This window comes from Pungitius pungitius, chromosome 15, assembly GCF_949316345.1.
Source record: "Pungitius pungitius chromosome 15, fPunPun2.1, whole genome shotgun sequence".
Lineage (NCBI taxonomy): Eukaryota > Metazoa > Chordata > Actinopteri > Perciformes > Gasterosteidae > Pungitius > Pungitius pungitius.
In genome coordinates this window covers 14608282-14628075 of record NC_084914.1, presented here as the reverse complement: position 1 = coordinate 14628075, position 19794 = coordinate 14608282, and the positions used below count along the sequence as shown (strand labels likewise).

Here is a 19794-nt window from a genome sequence, read left to right as displayed (position 1 = left end):
ATGCTGATGTTAACTGAGAAATCTGTGACGGACATGTGTTCTCTTAACTCACTTAACTTGCTTTTACCTCCCCAAAGTGCAAAGACTATTATGATGAAACCGTCAGCACGGGGCAACGATTACCAATCCCCATTGCAAGACTTCTCATTTCAAATTTAGGCTGCAATGATCAGAGCGTTGACTCATAAAATGCATCCCTCGCTCTTCATTTGAGGGATGAGCTGTTGTTAGGGTAAATGACAGCATGTACACACGGGAGAAGGCCTCCAGCGAGGATGGAGGAGCTGGCCGATACTCCCCTTCACGTTGCCTGGCTCCGGTGCCGTCATATGCCCACGGCTGACGGATTGGGATCAGTGCGTCCCGAGGATTTGTCTCGACTGCAGAGGGTTGGGAAAACGGACCGTTCATCACCTTAATGGAAGAGTATTGATTGTGCTGCAGAAGCACGATACCCGTCTGCAATAGTAATGGAGTTCCCGAGAAATCACTGATGAAAAGGCATCCGGGGGTATTGAGGAAGAGGGAGACACCTCAGCCCTGATTGTTGGCACCTTGTTATCTGTTTGGCTGTGCCTTGCCTGCTCCATTAATCTATCAATGTGTGCGGATAGAGAAGTCAAAGCACAAGCACACTTTGAAGAAATCACTTCCCCCTCATCCAAAATGAATATCTTCTGGCTTTACAGATCAATATCTGTTCTGCTTTACATTAATGCATTTTGTTCAACGTTTTTTTACCATAAGTTCATATCTAGTTAACCTTTTACGGTTCTGATTCAGATTCTGACTTTTCCTGCCGGCCAGAAAACGAAATAACGACGTCAAACGGCCCGTTTGTTGAGATGCAAACATGACTTGATAACTCACAGTGCCCAATTTCCTTAAAGTGACCTCCATGTTGAACAATCTCAACATCATCACCAACAAGTTGGTGGAATATAGTTTTGAAGACTTGAGTTCAGCCTTTTCCCTTCGCCCTTTTGTTTTTATTTGAACCAGTAGTGAGAGCGGGGCGAAGTACGCCGAATCGGATGTTGTTAGGCCTCCATAATGCTGCATTAACTGGAGAGATACAGTTGTTGTAACAAACAAAGACAACTCCCAAACCGGCCAACTGGAAACTGTGGTAGAAAATATCTTAAACTTGTTTTTGCTAAGTATTTATTACGTGGCACCAATAACCTCATGGTTATTTAATGAAAGTCATACTGTAATTGGGAATTACTTGGTGTGTTGGTGTGGTTTAGCCGTGGCCTTTAAATAACCCTAAAGGGTGCACAGACCAAGTTTTAACAGCAAAGGACGAAGTGACTGGCTGTGAGTCTTCTTTTTTCTTTCTAGTATTGAATGCAGGTGTTGTTTGACATGCGAAGTCTTAACACTGCTTTTGCTTGGTTGTTTTGTTTGATATCTTAAAGCTAGCCATTAACAACACCCGGCACCAATACTTGTGATACACACCTTCTAATGGATAATAATGTTAACGGCTGGAGGTGTAAATAAGCAACTCTTTGCTAAACACATGCTGCTATCAACCCCAAACTATCTGCATAGTTACAAACCCCTATATGTAAAGTGTACATTTGAATAAAGTTAATAAACAAAGCTAATCTGCAACTGTTCTTATGTAACCCACGGTTGTTTACTTGATGTGAACACCCTCGGAAATGTCTGGCAGGAACGTGCAAACGTGCCTTTTCTCCCCAGATCAGTTTAATCCCTTTATTCTGTGATCTGGCACGTCAAAATCACTGACAGCTGTCAAAGTGTGAAGGCCAAGGCAAGGGATGATGGACAACACTCGTCCACTGTATGTGTGTGTGTGTGTGTGTGTGTGTGTGTGTGTGTGTGTGTGTGTGTGTGCATCTGCTGTGGAGTCACAGTAGCACGGCCTCATGGCGTAAGACTCTCTGAGCCTCCATTCGGCTTCGACAATCCCCTCCGTGATTAGTGGAACAAATGTGTGCCTGTCGCATTACAGCTGTTGTGGTGGCGGCCATTTGTAAAGCCCCCATGTCTTCTGCATGCTTTTCATTGGGAGATTATTTCAAGCTGTGAGTACAGTGTGTGTGTGTGTGTGTTGTCTTTAAATCACTGTTATCTACCCAGCAACTGTCAGTCCATGTATTGGTTCTCACCTGTGTGGACCAGATTGCAAACAGAAAAGATGATTTCCTTACCTTTTCCTTAAGGTTGTTGATTAGTATGGAAATGTTTTATCACTTTGCTCCTTTAAGCATGTCAATGATAATTGTAGTGCTCGAGTTGGTTGGTTGATTTACTCTATATCGCTCCATCTCCGTCTGTGTGGCTCTGAAGGATGTTGTTGGAGTGTATCTTCGCTCGTCACAAGCTCAAACCAGCCCTGTCTTTTGTTGGGAAGAGATGGGTCATTCAGCCAAAGTTTTCTTCCTTGCGTCGACAAGCAGCATATGTCATCGCAACCTCTGTCTGCTCTGTCACTTTGTGCTATTGAGTCAAGTTTCTACATGCTTTTATTCAGCAAAAATAGATTCTGGTTTTCTACTTGAGGTACCTGGTAAATAAAGGCACATCAGGGAAACAGAGATCTATCAGACAACACTTTACAATCAGTCATAGGTCATTTATTTAGCTTGTAGTTTATAATGAACAGACCATCAACAAACAACTGGACTGTGCATAGATTTTAAAATACTTCTACAAGGCACCACACAGGGAGGATACTGCACGACGAACTGCATCTGAATATATGAAATTCTGTGAACAAATCACCATACCACCCAAGACTTTGCACTGCTTCCCAAATAACAAGCCATGGATTTACCAGTGACTTGAAAGCTCTTCTTAATGAGAAGAAGGCAGCTTTCAGGTCTGGAGACAGGGAGGAGCTCAGCAGAGTCCAGCGAGGGTGAAGGGTGACCTGAGGGTGAAGCTCATGGAGTTGAGGAAGCTGGAGACCGGACTCCAGCAGAACAACGTAAGGGAGGTGTGGACTGGGATGAAGCAGATAACTCCAGATCAAGGTATGAGTGAGACAACAGGCGGGCTCCTTTGATCTTGACAAACTGAGTGTAATGTTATTCCACATGCCAGTCATTCATGATAAGTCAACTTCATACGTCCATCATTGATTATTTGAGGATTTATTATGGGTTTATTAATGACTAACAACACATTTGCGGTGTGGTAACGTAGCATATATCCACCATTTACATACTTTACATTGATAAAACCATGATGATTGGTTCATTAACAAATGCTTATAAATGCATTATTACTCATTGGAATATTTCTGAATTTCAATGTTAGAAGTGAACAAATCCTCCATAGCAGGGCTGCCTCCAATGTGTTCCCTCTTTGATATAGAGATGTTTTCTTCTACAAGTTCCCAATTACACACGATCACCTGGATACAGCCCAGAAAACCTTGGTCTTCTAAGATGGACCACAGAGCAGAACTGTGACTTATCCAGGTACACATGTATGGACAGTGTGGAGCAGGGGTTTAGGGCGGATTTCCCTGCAGATCCGGAGATTCAAATTGGTAATTTTGTTGAGCTAAGCCCAACATTCAAACTCTAAGGCGGTTTTTAATAGGGTGCTTTTGTGTTTCATGGCTGAAAAACACAACTTGTTAGCAAAGTTTATGGACCAATTTATGTGCAAATAAACTGGTTGGTACTTTGTGTGCATACAAATAGCCCGTGGGTTGTATTTCCACATTGGGTGCTATTCCTGGGAGCCAAAGAGGGAGAATTAACAGCAGGATGGAGAAGGATGGTGAGTGGAGCCCTCTGCTCTCACAGACATTGTAGAAAGAGTGTGATGTTAATTATCCTGATGTGGGTCGGAATAGGCTCATGCTTGCCCAGAGGGGGTAGGAGGAGATCATTAAAATCCTAGCTCGCGCACACACACGCACTGTTGCGCTCTCAGCATCACAAAGACACGCAATTAGACACAAACTAATGTACCTGCTCAGGCACGGGAAGCTTCACACACACACAGCTGCCTCTCAGCACACTCACATACGTACACACACACGCACATATACACACAATCAAGAGATGTTGAATGTGGGTCAGCGCGGTTTTAACCACAGTGGGTGTGATTATTGTGCGATCAAGTGATCATCAGAGGCATGAACAAGTAACGTCTTTGATTCCTGACCAGGATGAAGGCCACAAGTTGATGGCTGACTGCTGCCTGTGTGATACCGCTAAACTTATTTGAAAAAGAAAGAAACTTTAAAAAGTTCACTTGCTTGGTCATCTCCATCACCTGAACTAAATGAGTGTAAATGTCTGAGAGTTAAAACTAATGGGATCATAGCTAGGGAGCAACGAATGAACAGTTCCAACACTACAGTAATTGACGCTTCAAATAGTTAATGTATCTTTAAGTAGCCTAACAGATAAATATTTAGCTAAAGTAGTGGATAAATGGTTTCAGGGGAGGGCTCAGAGAACTAATGGATGAATGGTTTATATCAGTTAAATCACCATTAGCCTTAGCCTACTTTTTGAAGATGTGACTATCAAGCTAAAATGAACATAATCATTGTCGATTCACCTACATCTCTAGACAAAATTGGATGAGGCTCCAACATAAAAGTTAGCAAAGCATTTTGATTTTCAATTTGCTGCAGCTGAAAAATCAAGATGATTAAAATTGCTGGGAAAAAGAAAAGAAAACCTTCTGCTCATATATTCGTCTTCCCCCCGAAGGGCAGTAACGCACTGTCGCTGCCTGCCATGACTGAGCAATGTGGCTTTGCAGGATACGGAAGGGCCGCGCGTTTGGGCTTCAAACCACACGCCCTTGACGGGACAGAAATGGCACTTTTTCAACTCCGGCCCTAGAGCTTTCGCCCGCTTGCGTGTTCCGCGTGACACTGCAGGGAAGACACGCGTCACCCCATCAGCGGCAGCCCGTGACCTTTCACAATAAAAGACGGGGCCGCTGTCCGAGGTGCTGAAAGCCCGGCAGCAACAGTGTCGCTGTTCGATCACGGTTCACACAGAGACGGAAATGCCACTTAAAGTTGACTGAAACAATCGGTGCCAGGCGGCCGCCTAATTTCTGTTTTGGAAGTGAACACGAGAATACACCCCCCCCCCCTTCTCACGCTAACCCAACCCCCACCCCCCCCCCCCCCCCCCCTCTCTCTCTCTCTCTCTCTCACGCACCGAGAGAAAAGGAGAGGGGGAGGGAGTCAAGTCAAGCAGGGATGATGAGAGGAGTGGGTCACTGCTAGAAACAAACGCGCCGAGGAAGAAGGCAGCAACACAAAGAAAAGAAGGAAACGAATGAAAGCCGCATAACAATATCTAGAGGAGGACGATAAAGAGTCTAAACCGACCACCGTCGGCGCTGACGTCCGGCTTTCCGGCTCTCAGCAGTTACAAAGGAGCTGGTGGATGCTGAGGCTGCGTGGGCTCTACACCGCTGCCCAGCGAGGAGCGAGCAACGCGCTACGTCCGCAGTCATTTCAAGTGGGATTCATCTTTTCTGTTTGTTGTGTTATTTTTCTTTCTTTTTTTTGTTGTCTCTCAAGTCCAAGGAGCAAAGTGGGGAGACTCCTCCCAAGATCAAGTCCACGCACGCGGGGAAACGGTAGGTCGCAGTTGGCTGTTTGGGATATTTCAGACTGTGCGCGCTTGGGATGAAGGTTTTTCAAATGCTGTTTTTCAGTTATCTGATTCACATCTGATTCACTTCACATTACATAAAGGGACAATGTTTTTTCATATTTTGAATTTTAGAATTAGATCTGCTGTCTACTTTGGGAGATTTTAGTCTATTGTGTCATCATTATATTATGTTGATAATAAAACGCAATTTCTGAACCCTGAAGGGAACCCCAAATTGACACATCAATGCCACAATATCATATCCCTTTTTATTTTAATGTTAATATGTGTATAAATGAAAAAATAATAAGAGTAAGTAATAAGAGATTAAGACTTCATACATATTCAATATAGGTCAGTTGTTGTGAGGATACAATTCAGACTAACCTCGTGATACACAGAGAGAAAGCAAAACAATAGAGCTGAACTACAGACCCTATATTTAGGATCACTGTTGCAGACCATCAAACTCCCTTGATGTTATTAACCCTTTCTTTCAACCAAAAGTCTATTACAATCTCAAGCAGTCCAATGGAACAGCACTGTCATAGAATCTAATTTATAAAGCACATCATTTAACATAATCCAATAGTTATTGTGTATTTTTATTATTGAGTTTTATATTAAAAGGTGGTATACTCCACCTTCCATCCAATTTTGCTGTAGATGCATAGTACATTCACATCAATATTAAAGTGATACTGTCCTGATGGGACGAAATGAAACATAATAAGATCAGTGCTGAGCACAGCAAACACCCTCTAGGAATCTGGCAGGAATATTACAGTGGCACTATGGAAGATGCCAGGAATAATACAGCGTTATGTTGTCACTGACCTCATGGTACAGACTCTCGGTATGTACAGAAAGGCTATCATGTTTTCTTAGTATTACTTTTGTCATGTTTTTTTCCCAGTGATAATGCATGTCCCTCTGGTTAATTGCTATTCCGCACACAAGGCGGCGTGGAGCCAAACAGCGGCCCACTAGATAGAACCTTGTTTGTGCAACTCCGAGGTTGGGGAGTCTGTCTCATGTGCACAGAACAGTACGGACAAGTTGACTCCTTATGCCTGCAGAGAGCTTTAATTTTTCATTGACTACTGTCTGCCAGACAATGATAAGTGAAATCTTACTTGGCTGTAATTGTATTGCACCCTGATTCTGGCCTGCGTTGAGAAGGATATGGGCAGATGTCAAAGATCAGCTAAAATACGAAATCCATGGGCAAAAAAAACTGATTACTTTTACAGTTTCATTATTTTCCTCTATATGCCAGACACAATTTGGGCTGCATGCCAGAGGGTCATTCGACAAACGTCTGACGTCCATCACTCACACTCAGCAGATGCTGTCACTTTCATGGCAGCAAAGAAACACAATTTATAAGGATTCAATGAGTCACTCTGCAAACATTGCTGCACCAGCAATATTAATGAAATTCAATAAAGGGGGATGTTATCGAAGCGTTGCAGAGCACTCATTTCCTTTTTGGACAAACCGGTGCGACTAGTTTTATTGCTGCTTGAGGAATACCTGCGACTCAACTGCCATTAAAATGAATAACATGTATAATCAAATTCACCCATGTGAAACACCAAGAGAGGAAAACAATAATGCAACAGCTTAAAAGAAAATTTAAAAAAAATCCTCAATGTGAACACCTCTATTAAAATCCGGTGTATTATAACAATAGAAGAGATAATTTTGCTCATCAGTGGAGGACAATGTGACTCCCCTTCAGCCGTCTTCCAACCTGCTTGATCACATCCATCCATCACCATGTCAAGCTACTGACCAGTAGTCCAATGTGATTGGTGGGTGTTTCCCTTCGTCTCATTATTGCACACTCTCAGAGAAGATTGGGTGAACAGAAAAAAGAGCCACAAACAGGGTGATGAGAATGGAGCTTAACAAATGTAAAAATCAAAGCATTTACTCTGCTCCGGGATAATTGGCTGACTCGTAAACGAAAGTATGATAGATGAAGCGACTGAGGGTGAAATTGCTCTGATCGATTGCATCAACCGACCTGGTCAATTAGAATGGACAATGTGCGTGTGCGAGAGAGACAGAGAGACTGCAGGAAATTGTTATTTGAAAGAGGGAGACGCATGAAATCGGCAGAAAACGCAGGAGTTACTGTCAGACAGCTGAGATTCAGTGGAAATGTGGATACACTGACTGACTGCTATATAGTATATTTCAAAAGGTGCCTGGTGCCTTGCTATAAAATAGTATGATGTCTCATACACTTTTGTTGGTTTTCAAATAAAACCATCACCACAATGGTGAAAGTTTTACAGAGCAAACATGCTCATTTCCTTTTGTATCTGTACATTCAATTTGGAGCAGCAGTTGAGCTTAGCATAATAACTGGAAACGGGGCCAAACGCGTTGCCTTGCTCTGTCCAAAGATTTTGACTCGCTCTGTCCAGCGAGTCAAATGTTGGAGTCTACACTGGTTGCCTGGCAACCCCATGGAGACAACAAGGCTCCAAGAAGTCACTGTGGCAGGTTCAAAACACAGCGTGAAAACCACAGCATGATATTTTTACACTTTGTTTTTTTATGGAAAAAGGTGTTAACAAGCCAGATGTTTTTTTTAATTTCTGGCCTGATATACAAATTGAACCGGCTCCTGGGTGTTGCTGACATAATGGTGATACTGGATTCTCGAAAGAAAGTGAATAAACGTCAAAATGTCAAACTATTCTTTGATAGTTGGGGTTATCATAGTTCAAGAGGTACAAAGAGAAAAACATTCTCCCATTATTGTTTATAATGTTAATACATATTTTACTAATCCTTTTTTAATCAGAAGAATTCCATTAATACAAAATCAATAGTGTATTACAAACTACTGTGACCTCCATTGGTCGTAGTAATCATGTTATGAGCAATGAAGGAAATAAGGTAACGTAGCATAAAGAACGACAAAGGTCCCCATCGCTGCTTGAAGTTACACCTTCAAATGAAATATTTGGGGTCAGGATAGTCTGCTGGTCTGGCCAGTCGTAGGCGAGAGGCAACCTTGGAGTGAAGAAATAAACGTTTTTGTGCATTTAGCTGTCTGCTCAGCGCTAATATAAGGCACTGTACTTTACCCTCTCTGGTGGAACATCCATAATACCAAAATGCTATCAAGTATTTATATGTATATATATATATCTACACATATTGTACGCTATTTTTGTTGAGTTGCCTCTTAGTAAAATGCTCTGAGTGAATTTAAATTCCCCCTGGTAAGCAGTGATGTGGCTGTGACTGTTGCAAATTAAAACTGGCACCGCATCCTTTCACATTTTTTAATAGAGCAAGGGGGTTGTATGAGAAAACAACAGTATTATGCAGAGATAATTATATAGATGTTTGTATTCATACAGACAAAACTATTAGCCTCTAATACAATGCCTTCTCATACCTGACAACATAATAGATTGTTTTCCACTCTCAAAATCCTCATTTCTGTATTCTTGCGTTGATTTGCAAGGTTGCATCTGTTTAATCTTGCAGAGAAATAACTGGATTTCAGAGGAAAGAAATCCCAGAATAACAAAAAAGGAAACAAAGTTACAAGGTTAAAAGAGAGTTTACAATCTCTCCTTAATCACTGAGCAATGATGACGTGGTGACGTTACCACCACATCTGCATAGTGAGTGCATAAAAGTTAATCTTGTGAGGAAAATGGATATTTATATTCATAAAGTTCCCACAGTTATCAGTCACAAATCAAATTGGACTGCAATCCTTGATACACAATGTCATTTGTTTGTGATGACTCGGCTTGTGGTCGCAGTAACAGCAGTGCGTTCACTGCGTATGGGGTGTGACTGATGCCCGTGAAGCATCGCGTTGACCCCAGCGACCCCGTTTCTCATCAATAGCCTTCGACCTTTGTCATCAGTAGCAGTTTCTACATCGCAGGCTGACCTCTCGCAAACGCTGACATCATCACATCATGTGAACTCCTAAAAAGCAAAGATTAATGGAGTTTCTGGATGAAAGGAGACATAAAGTGAGAGTTTTTAGGCTCCGCCGGGAGAAGTGGCTGCTTCAGCTCAGAGATTCAGCGTGAGGTACAGGCACCCGTGCACACACACACACACATGCAGGCTATACTCATTCACTGTGTGTTTTTTCTTCAAAACAGACATTCGTAAATCAATCCCAAATCCACCCCCCCCTCGCTGCTTTCGTGGTAAAAATCAATGGCTTCGGATCCCAGCCAGACAGACAAAATAAAGAAATCAATGCAGGCTTATTAACTGAGCAGAGCTTCCTGTACCGCTGACACAAATAATAAGAGCAAGTGTTTGTGAGAGTGTGTGAATGGGATCTGTGAGTAATGATGGCTCTGCGGATCTGTGAGTGCATGAGCAGGTGTGTGTGTGTGTGTCCTTGCATGTTGGTGACTGGTGTACGTAGGCGTGCGCTGCGCGTTTGTGTGCGTGTGTTACTCTTGGTTTAGTGCCACAGTGTTCTCGCCGTGCCTTCGCCTTGGTCTATTTGTTGACAAAAGGATGCCCTGAGACAAATGATTTAGCACCTGTCAGTCAGCGCAGAAGGACAAGAGATGAGAAAAAGGAAGAGGTCAGAGGTGGCGCAGTGGGGGAAATAGGGGGGCTTTTTTAGACAAGCCACGAGAGAGCAATAAAGGCAAAGAGGAGATGGGAGAGGGAAGAAGTTCACATGGAAGAAAAAGATAATTTACCATTGAGCTGGGGGGTCATCCCATAGCTCAAGTTCCTGTGAGCAATTCACCCTGGGAAATGACAGCCTCTATTACTGTGGAGTTGTTGGCCTATAGGCAAGTCATAGGAAGTGGGCCCCCGCGAGCAGACCTTCCCTCATCACAGGGGTTACCATAACAACGGGATGAGGCCGACCTGCATCGACGGCAGCGCAGGGAGGTGAACTTTGTTGGTGCCCTCCAGCACTCTGACTGGCTGCTGCTGCCCCTTCGGGAAAGGGAGAAAAGAAAATGAAATGAGACAATCATCGCCACGCAGTGCAGGGAATCTTGTTGTGGGGCTAATGTTTGGCTTAGCTGGGTTTGTTCCGCGGAGGAATTATTTGTTTGGCGTGCACAAAAAAAATAAAGCACTGCGTCAAGAAGAAAGAGACATTTGTCCTTTCAGAAAATGCCTGGAACAACAAACTAGTTGCTCCAGAGTGCAGAATTGTGCTTGCAGAGCCGCAGCGTGTTGGTGCATGTTGGTAAAAGCTGATACAGAATGTTGAGCAGGCTTTGTGTGACATGCATTTTATTAGATGCCTCTCTATTTTTCTTCTGGCATTTGTTGACTGTCATCTGACCTGTCAGGTCCTGCCAACCCCTCAGATCTATTTCCACCACATTTAAATCATCCTCTTTGCACGTCTTTACGCGGTCAATAGAGATATTTTGCTGACCTCGTTCTTTTAACAAAGCAGCCGCCTCGATGAACAAGTCAACAGTGCCGAGAGCGGCTTAGCTAACGAGCATCTGATAGTGCAGATTACGCGTGTTCCGCAGAGGATTACTGGGACCAAAATGAACAAATTGACCTCTTCCTGTTAAATTCCCCCATCAGCCTGACAAAAGAAGAGAGTTGGAGCACAATGGGGGGGTTGAACCGGAATATGTTATCGTGGAGCATTTACTGTAAGACATGTACAGATAGCAGCAGAAATCCTTCTCCCCGGATTGTTTTTTTTCCCGCCATCACCTCGTTCCTGTTTGCAAACCTTGATGACGCCATTGATCTTTGTCTCTCTATGTCTCATCGGCCTCGTGGCCCAGTTGCCGCTCAGGGTTTTTAAAGAGAGAGACTGAAACGAGAGGAGACATGGACGAGCTGCTTTGTCCACCTGGCGGGGTGGGGGGGGGGGCATTGATGACAGGACCATTGTCTAACAACAAACATCACAGCGCGCATCCTTTTGCGCGTGTATTCTTAGCCGAGGGCAAAGTGTCTTTCTTTCGGCTTTCCTTCTGATAACTCCCAAGCGAGTCAAAGCTATTTAAAAGTCATCCCACTTTGAGACGTAACAAAAGCTCAATGACAGACCAAGGCCTTTTTCCAAATTCAATTTTTTGCGCTTTCTCCATATAATAGAAGTACATAATTTCTCTCCACGCTTGTTTGGTTTGGAGAGCTCCAGAGAGGAAATGGCATGCTTTGGTTAATAAGTGTCTCTGTCTTTTCTGCTGCGAGAAGAAGATTGAGCAGTTTATATAGGTCACATTGTATTAATCTGGCTGGCTATCCTGGTAAATGCGCTCAAAACTGCAACATTAAAATCCAGTTCATTGCTTGATTGCTTAATAATGCAGTATGGCGGCAGCGAGGATGACTTATCAGCCACTGAAGTAGTGATCCTGGTGCTTTTGCACTTACGCAGTAAATTACTGGTTTGGGATTACAACGCTACAAATGACACGTTTGATATCAATCTGACTGAGCAGCTCAAACACCCTGTGCGCTGAATATTTAACAGTCGCAGTGTATTTCAGTAGCCTTTTCATCACTCATCTGTAATGAGATCTGTGTGCATTCTAATAATTAATAAACCAGACAATCTCTAAAATCAATCCAAGCGTGATGTAAATGCTATCAATTATCTCTCTGGGGGATTCTGCAATCTTAAACAAACTGATTTTTTTTGTGAGACAGACTTAACAGGATATGGAAACCCGGCCGGGCTGCACATGAATGTTTTATAAAAATATGAGACATGAGATTGGATCATTGAGAAGTCTGCTTCTCCCCTGGATGAAGCCGCTCAGCAGAGCACAATAAATCTACCTGCTGTCACAGCAGCGGACTGACGGGGCTCAGTGTGACATTTCCACATGTATTTTTATCTCCATTCAGCCCTGCAGCCCTTGATGCAATCTGCTACCGATGAACTATCATGAACACTGCTGGGCTGCATGATATTGTCTGTCCGGCGTGAACTGTGGAGCGCAACAATAAAATCCCTTCCAGGCTGATGTTTTTTGATCAGTTGATTAGAGCTGGTTGCCTCACGGGATTTTCTTTTGAGAAAGTAAATGTGCTTTCTGCGATTAGGGTGGGGGGGGGGCGGTCAAATCGTGGTCTCCTCCTCTGCTGTACATCCGCTGCTGCTGCGGTGTTTGTGAGACAAACAGAGCGACGTGAATAGAAAGTTGGTGTGAGTGTGTTTGTGCATGCATTAACGAGACAACAAAGAGGTCCTTGAGGCAACCTGCACATCTTTTTTATCACATCTTTAATTAATTGAAGCCCATAATAGAAACTGCTGCAATTCCTCTGAATAGACCTAGTTGAATGGAAGGCTGGCTGAGATATGGAGATGTTCCAGTGCCTTTTAAAAAACATTTTTCAATTAATCCTCCCTTGCCATTCCATAGCCACAGAAGGCTGTCAATCTTTGGTTTGAGGATGGAAATCACCTTGAAAAAAAGAAAATAAAGAGGTTTTGTTGTTGTAGCTTGACCCTCGCCTTTGCTCCAGCCAAAGGTTCTGGATGTAAGTCAGGAGCTGATCTACGAAAAGGACAGCATGGACTTCTATGCTCTTGGATCATGTCTGTCATGCCTCCCTCTCTCGCCTTCTCTCTTTCCAGGTATTTTGACACAGCAGGTCTACTGTTTAAGAACCTCCATGGCCCTCTTGCGGCTCTCGAGGCTCGTCCTCGTGGTCGTCGCCCTCCTCCCTCGGCCGTCCGCAGGATGTCCCGCCGGCTGCCGCTGCTACAGCCTCACGGTGGAGTGCGGGTCTGTTGGGGTCAAAGAAATCCCGCGGGACATCCCCTCCGTCACAGAGGTCAGTCCGCACAACCGGGGTACAAGTCCAGGGGGGGTGAGGGGAGCGGGGCATGCTGCCGACATCCGCCCCCTCCCACATCAGCGCTTTTTGTACCAGTTGACTTCCTCTGTCATCCATTCTTATTACCCTGAAATGATTGTGGTTAATCAATTCACTGTGACCCTCTTTGATGGAAGCCCGAGGGAGGAGCAAAGCTGTTGGCTGTGTAATTATTCACTCTTGCTCAGACAGCGACTCTTGCATACCCTCTGATCATCTGTTCAGGAGATGTTTAACATTACAAGGTCTATTCCTCTTGGGTTCAGCCCCCCCCCCCCCCCCCCCCACCACCATTACTGCAGCTCATGCATTTTAATGAAAGGCATGTCCCACATATATTTTACCATTAACCTCAATCAGCGGGTCCGTCTCGTCAATCATACTTCCCCTCATTCCACTGATGAGAGCGGCCGTGCTCTGAGGGGTCGAGCGAACCCCCCCCCCTCCCGCACGCGCAAAGCGCCAGCCACTTGAACAGCTTTTGTTTCCTGACAAGGTCCGGCATTTTGGCAAAATAACAGAGCAGCAAAATGAGAGGAGAAGTGCAGCACACCCACATTGAGTTCTTATTATCGGCACCTTGAGCCAGCTCCTACCACATTGTTTGTGTTGCCCACATTAGCATATCTCCGAAGCTCTCCACAGCCCGCTGAGTGCAGATAGCTCAGACGGTGGCCCCGTTGTTAACGCAATCTCTCCTCATGGTTAATACATTTTCCTGCTTGGTGAGCACAGTGCGGGCAACAGGTCACACTCGCTTCCTTGTACAAATCAAAATGGCAATTCAAACATCACATCCCCTCGTCATGTGTCTCTAATGTAATCAATGTGCGATCACTCTGCTGATTTGAATCATCCGGTGCCTCTGCTACAGACCTTCTTCCTCCAGGACAATGGCGTGGTGCAGATCCGTCATCAGGACCTGACTCGCCTTGGCAACCTCCATTACCTCTACCTTCAGAATAACAGCATCTCGGCTCTGGAGCCCGGGGCGTTTCTCAGCCAGGGGCAGCTGCTGGAGCTGGCCCTCAATGGCAACCTCATCCACCTGGTCAATGCGGACATGTTTCGGGGTCTGGAGCACCTCAGGATCCTTTACCTGGCAGGGAACCAGATCACTCGAGTGCAAGACCACACTTTTAGGGGACTGCAGGTTGGAGAGCTGAGTTAATGTTAGTTAGCTTTCTGTCCACCAGCCAAGTTGGCAAGTGGTCTGCATTTGTCAAGCCTTGAATTGATGTATCATGCATGGCTAGGCAGCATTATTTAATGGTCATTTTGTTTTAATCCAAAGAAATCCATCCACCCCAATCTTTTTTTAGTAAGGTGCAAGACATACTTGGCTTTTGCAAGCAAAGTTAAAGCTTTTCCAAAATGAGATGTATTTCTATGGATTATATATAGAACGAGTGTGCAACTGTAAATCCAATTCGTAACATCACGTCGGACTAAGCTCTTCCATACAGACTGAGTCAGGAGGAAATGGACTAATTCTGTCTTTGACATTTCTTTTCCTCCTCCTTTAACATTTCCCTTCCTCTGCTTTATGTCTTTTTGTCATCTGCAGCGTCTGCAGGAACTCCACCTGCAGGAGAACAGCATAGAGCTGCTGACAGAGCATGCTCTGTCAGGTTTGTCCTCTCTGGCCCTATTGGACCTCAGCAGGAATCACCTCCGCACTCTGGGAGCCTCTTCCCTCACACCGCTCGTGAGCTTGCAGGTGCTCCGTGTCACAGGTAGGCAGAGCAAGGTCTTGCTGTAAGATGACATGATCCTCCATAATTAAATTCCCTGTAATTTAATGTGCCTTGAAATTTCTGAATGCACCGCCATATTCGCAACCTGCATTCTCATGTCAATGGAAAATGAAGGGCCTTTAAATATGTTTCCATATCAAAGTGTTTCATCCTAGTAATATGAAAAATCTCTCTCACAGGCACAATTTAAAAATTTATAGAGATCTCTTATCTGAGGCAATTAGTCCCTCAATATTCACCAAGTTTAAGCAAAATACATTTTGTTTACCAAACAATATCCCCTTAAGGCTGACTTAGCAGCAGTTCGGAAGCTTCTAATCCTATCACACGGTCTTCATTAGGAGTTTGCTCAGCTGTTTGTATTCTCATCCATGTTTACTTAAAGATTGGGATTTAAAATTATCATTACACTTGGAAAACAAATCAAACTCAAGGTTCATTATTGTCATCGGAAGCAGCAGTTTACCAAACCATATACGGTTTACATTGTATTTTTCCATTTCTCCCCTCCAGAGAACCCGTGGCGCTGTGATTGTGCCCTAGGTTGGCTAAGGACTTGGATCAGCGAGGACGGACAGCGTCTGTTGAGCTCGGCCGAACAGCGTCGGCTGATGTGCTCCGAGCCACCACGCCTCTCCCACCTCAGCCTGGTGGAGGTGGCTCCCAACAGCCTTGTCTGCATCCCCCCCGTGGTGCAACTGGAGCCCAGCCACCTGACCGTGCGACTAGGGGAAAGCCTCCGTGTCTCCTGCCAGGCGTCGGGGTACCCTCAGCCTCAGGTGACTTGGAAGAAAGCCTCTCATGGCAAGGCCCAGTTGTCGCCTCGAGGCCTGGTTCAAGAGTTGGGACCAAATGGCGAACTCTTCAGGCCCGTTGCCGGAGGTGTGGTGACGGTCCTGCCCAGCAGCGGAGGGATCAAGGTTGGTGGCGTTGAAGGAACACAGGGGCTCGTGCGTGGGGCCGAGGAGGGCGGTGAGAGGGACAGTTTTGATCCGGATATGGGCAGCGGCATGCTGTTCCTTAGCAACGTGACTGTAGCGCACGCTGGTCGCTACGAGTGCGAAGCCTGGAACCCCGGCGGCGTGGCCAGAGTTACCTTTCACCTGGCCGTAAACATGTCTTCTTCTTCATACTCATCTCAGTTCTGGCCCCGTCTGAACATGCACGCCTTTGCTCCCTCTTCGTCCAACTCCTTCCATCAGCCAGAGGTTCTGGATGTAAGTCAGGAGCTGATCTATGAACAGGACAGCATGGACTTCTATGCTCTCGGGCCCGCCACGCAGACGGCCATTGCTGTTGGCATCTCCCTGCTGGCTCTCACTGCCGTCCTCCTCTTGATCATGATCTACACTCGTCACCAGCAATACCGCAAGGAGGAAGGCGGCTCTTACTGCACCAGCAAAGAAGAGAGCATCCTCTATGTGAACGACTACTCGGACGGACCCACCACCTTTGCGCAGCTAGAGGAGTACCGCGACGACCACGGCCACGAAATGTACGTGCTCAACAGGACCAATCCCGTCCTGGCCTCCGCTTCGTCAAGGTGTCCCATGATGAGCGAGTTTATCCAGCAGAAGGGTATGACGGAGGCACTCCTGGACCACGAAATGGTGCAGACACTTACCAGATCAGGGGGCCTGGGGCTTCGCAGAAACCCGGCAGATGGAGGCGAGGGACCCCTAACAACCGATCCAGAGGAGCTCTTTCTCAGTCAGAGTCTACTTTTTGGATCGCAGGTTGCCTACGAGATCCACTGTTAAAAGGTTCAACAAATCATGGACTTCATTAGAGACAGTAGAGAAAATCACCTTGGTGCAACGATTTAAGGATTATTAGATTATTATGGTGTCTTTACTAGAAAGGTTGGTGGTTGCTGGGGGATACCTGGATCTCGATCCACCTCTCTGAGATCTTTGTCTGATTGATTAAGACGGGTCAGACTAAAACAGGTGATAATTAGGAAGTTAACAGATGAACCATACCTATCTGTTTCCACATTTACCCTTTAAAAATATTTCGAGGGGCTGACCTAATCAGAAATGGTTTGTATGACAGTTTAAGTAAATCATCACAACAGACACTGAGACTGTGAAGCACGTCTCGTCAACAAACAATGTGGATTAAAAAAGTGATTATATTTTGTATTCTTCTTGTTTTGTGTGTCTGTCTGTTAGTGTTTTGTGTAAATATAATGAAGCTAATTTTCACTGTGAAGTACTCGTGTTTTGTGGACCCTGTTGCAGATCCCATTAGAATTAGACCAAAACCAATCCTCTTACTGCAACTACATAGTTATTATCCATATGTGTGAGTGGGCGTCAGTGGGTGGATTTGTTTAAAGAGGTTCATTTTGAATGCAGAAAAACATATTTTTTTCTACCTATTTGTTGCTACACCAGAACAAAGGAATTGACATTTCTATTGTTTGAAATGGAATCTTTGGTGGAATTAACTTCAGTACAACAGCATATATTGAGAATTCTTTACATTGTGTGTTCAGTTTCTACATATTAAAATGTATTTTAAAAAAATTGGGGCTCTGTTTCTTAACAAGTCGGCTGGTTCTGTTAGTTCTATTCCCAAAACTATATAAAAGCTTAGTGCTTTTTTAAGTCTTCTTACTCTTCCCCTCAACACATGACATGAAGCAGATGAGAGTGAAATATGTTTCTTTGCAGTTGCTTTAACCCTCTGTGTCGAGGTCCATGGTTAATATGCTGCCAATAACAATAGCATCAGTTGTACCGTCAGAGCTACTCCTGGAATAGAAAGGAGGATGCTTTTGGAAATCTTTTATGCATAGACCTTTAGACCCATATTGATTTTCATTCAATAACACATGCCAGAACTCTATTAAAATGACTACTTTATATTTGCACTGTAGTAACTTAACTACAATAGAGGCAACATTTGCTTATAAGAACTCAATAAGAAGCAGGAAAACTGAAGGGCACATTCATTCATGAAATTAAATAAAATTGTATTTCAATAATAACACTGACTGTCATAGGCACTGCACAGCATCACCGTGATGCGAGCATGTTAAGGGGCTTACTTTGATAGAGCATCCTTAACCTGTTTTGATAGGTACAAACATTACATTTGAAATTGCTTTCAATTTGACAGACCTATTTCATATATATTAATACAGAGGTAATATATTGCAATAATGTGCTTTTGAATTCAGCACAGAAGAATCTTATTGAAATGAATAGTTTTAACCTGCATATTAAGAAGGCTGACTGGTTTATCCAGCTTCTCACAGGGGTCACAGGGGGTACAGAAGATGGATGTAGAGGTAGAGTAAATCCTAAATGACACCAGGCGTGTACACCATCAACTGGTTGCCAGTCAATGGCAGGGCTGACCGAGACAGACAATCATTCACTGTCACCAGTGTTGCCACAGTTACTTTGAAAAAATAATCGGACTACTGATGACTCCTTTAAAAAGTAACTTAGTTACTTTACAGATTACTTGATTTTAAAAGTAACCAAGTGTCAGCCGACCGTGGTTTCACCCCCAGAGACGCAAGAAATCAAATATATATTTGACTATTAATGACAAAATAGATACGCACAGTGACTTGGACAAGTAACTTTAATCTGATTACTGGTTTGGATATACTTACGCGTTATATAACTCGCTGTCTGTCACATTTCATATTAACCCAACCCCTAGATCATGTCTAAAACATGTCTATGGACTGTGGGAGGAAGCCACAATATCCAGAGAGAAGCCATTTAGACACTGTGAGGCGATGTGTTATACAAACTTGACAAATTAGCTCATTCCCTTTACATGGGAGAGTTAAATGAGAAGATTGATTAGATCTTTGTAATTAGACTGGAACCTGGGGAAAAAATACACTCACTTACACCTGACTGACTGAGCATTTGGTATCTCCTTTGTTTCATCTGTGCACGCACAGTATTGTAAATACTAGAAATTGCGAGCTCAAAGGGATATATATTAATTAACTACATAGGTGAACAACATCCTCGTGCATTGAATTTACAGACTCTAAATCACTGTAGAGTTGCCAGGCAACCAGCCTTTACCTGGAGGCACTCTGTGGTGCTGTGTTGGGTGAATTTATGAATTACATTGCATATTGATATGTGCATTGCTAATTATAAAACTGTTTTGCTAGTTAGCCAGTACTGGCACCAATCACACAAAGAACAAATGAGTCCAATATTGACTGATGACTGTGCAACAGCAAAATAATTGGTCATAACGTGCATTGACGTTGAATTGTCCCATCTGAGATATTAGACTGAGATACCGGCCTCTAGTCTCTCAAAGGATGTGATATATTCCACACGACACAGAAACAGGAAACCGACAAAACCATTTACTCACAAGACATAATACTTATTTACTTATAAAAGTACATCATGGTTTGACTTAAGTAAGCTTCTGCCATTAACAAGCTACAAATGTAACATCCAATGAAAAATCACTCAGCATTCGGGTTCTCCCGGGACATGGTTGGAAATCCTGTGTTTGTTTGAAAGACAGAAAGGGAACATGAATTGTCTTGTTACTCGGAGAGACGGGAAATAAGTTAATTTCCT

At 44.0% G+C, this 19794-nt stretch overlaps 1 protein-coding gene across 2 annotated transcripts; it reads left to right on the top strand.

Annotated features, from left to right (window-relative positions):
- Nucleotides 1-5185: 5185 nt before the first annotated feature.
- LOC119209690 (leucine-rich repeat-containing protein 24) lies at nt 5186-17741 on the top strand. 2 transcript variants are annotated; one of them, XM_037459177.2, is made up of 5 exons: nt 5186-5601; nt 13216-13415; nt 14332-14610; nt 15025-15193; nt 15728-17741. In XM_037459177.2, exons 1-5 carry the CDS (start codon nt 5406-5408, stop codon nt 16972-16974), a joined length of 2091 nt encoding a protein of 696 aa, XP_037315074.2. In that variant the 5' UTR covers nt 5186-5405; the 3' UTR covers nt 16975-17741. The 2 variants fall into 2 exon arrangements, with proteins under 2 accessions (XP_037315074.2, XP_037315075.2); XM_037459178.2 differs by lacking the exon at nt 5186-5601 and having other exon boundaries at nt 11503-13415.
- The last annotated feature ends 2053 nt before the right edge of the window (nt 17742-19794 follow it).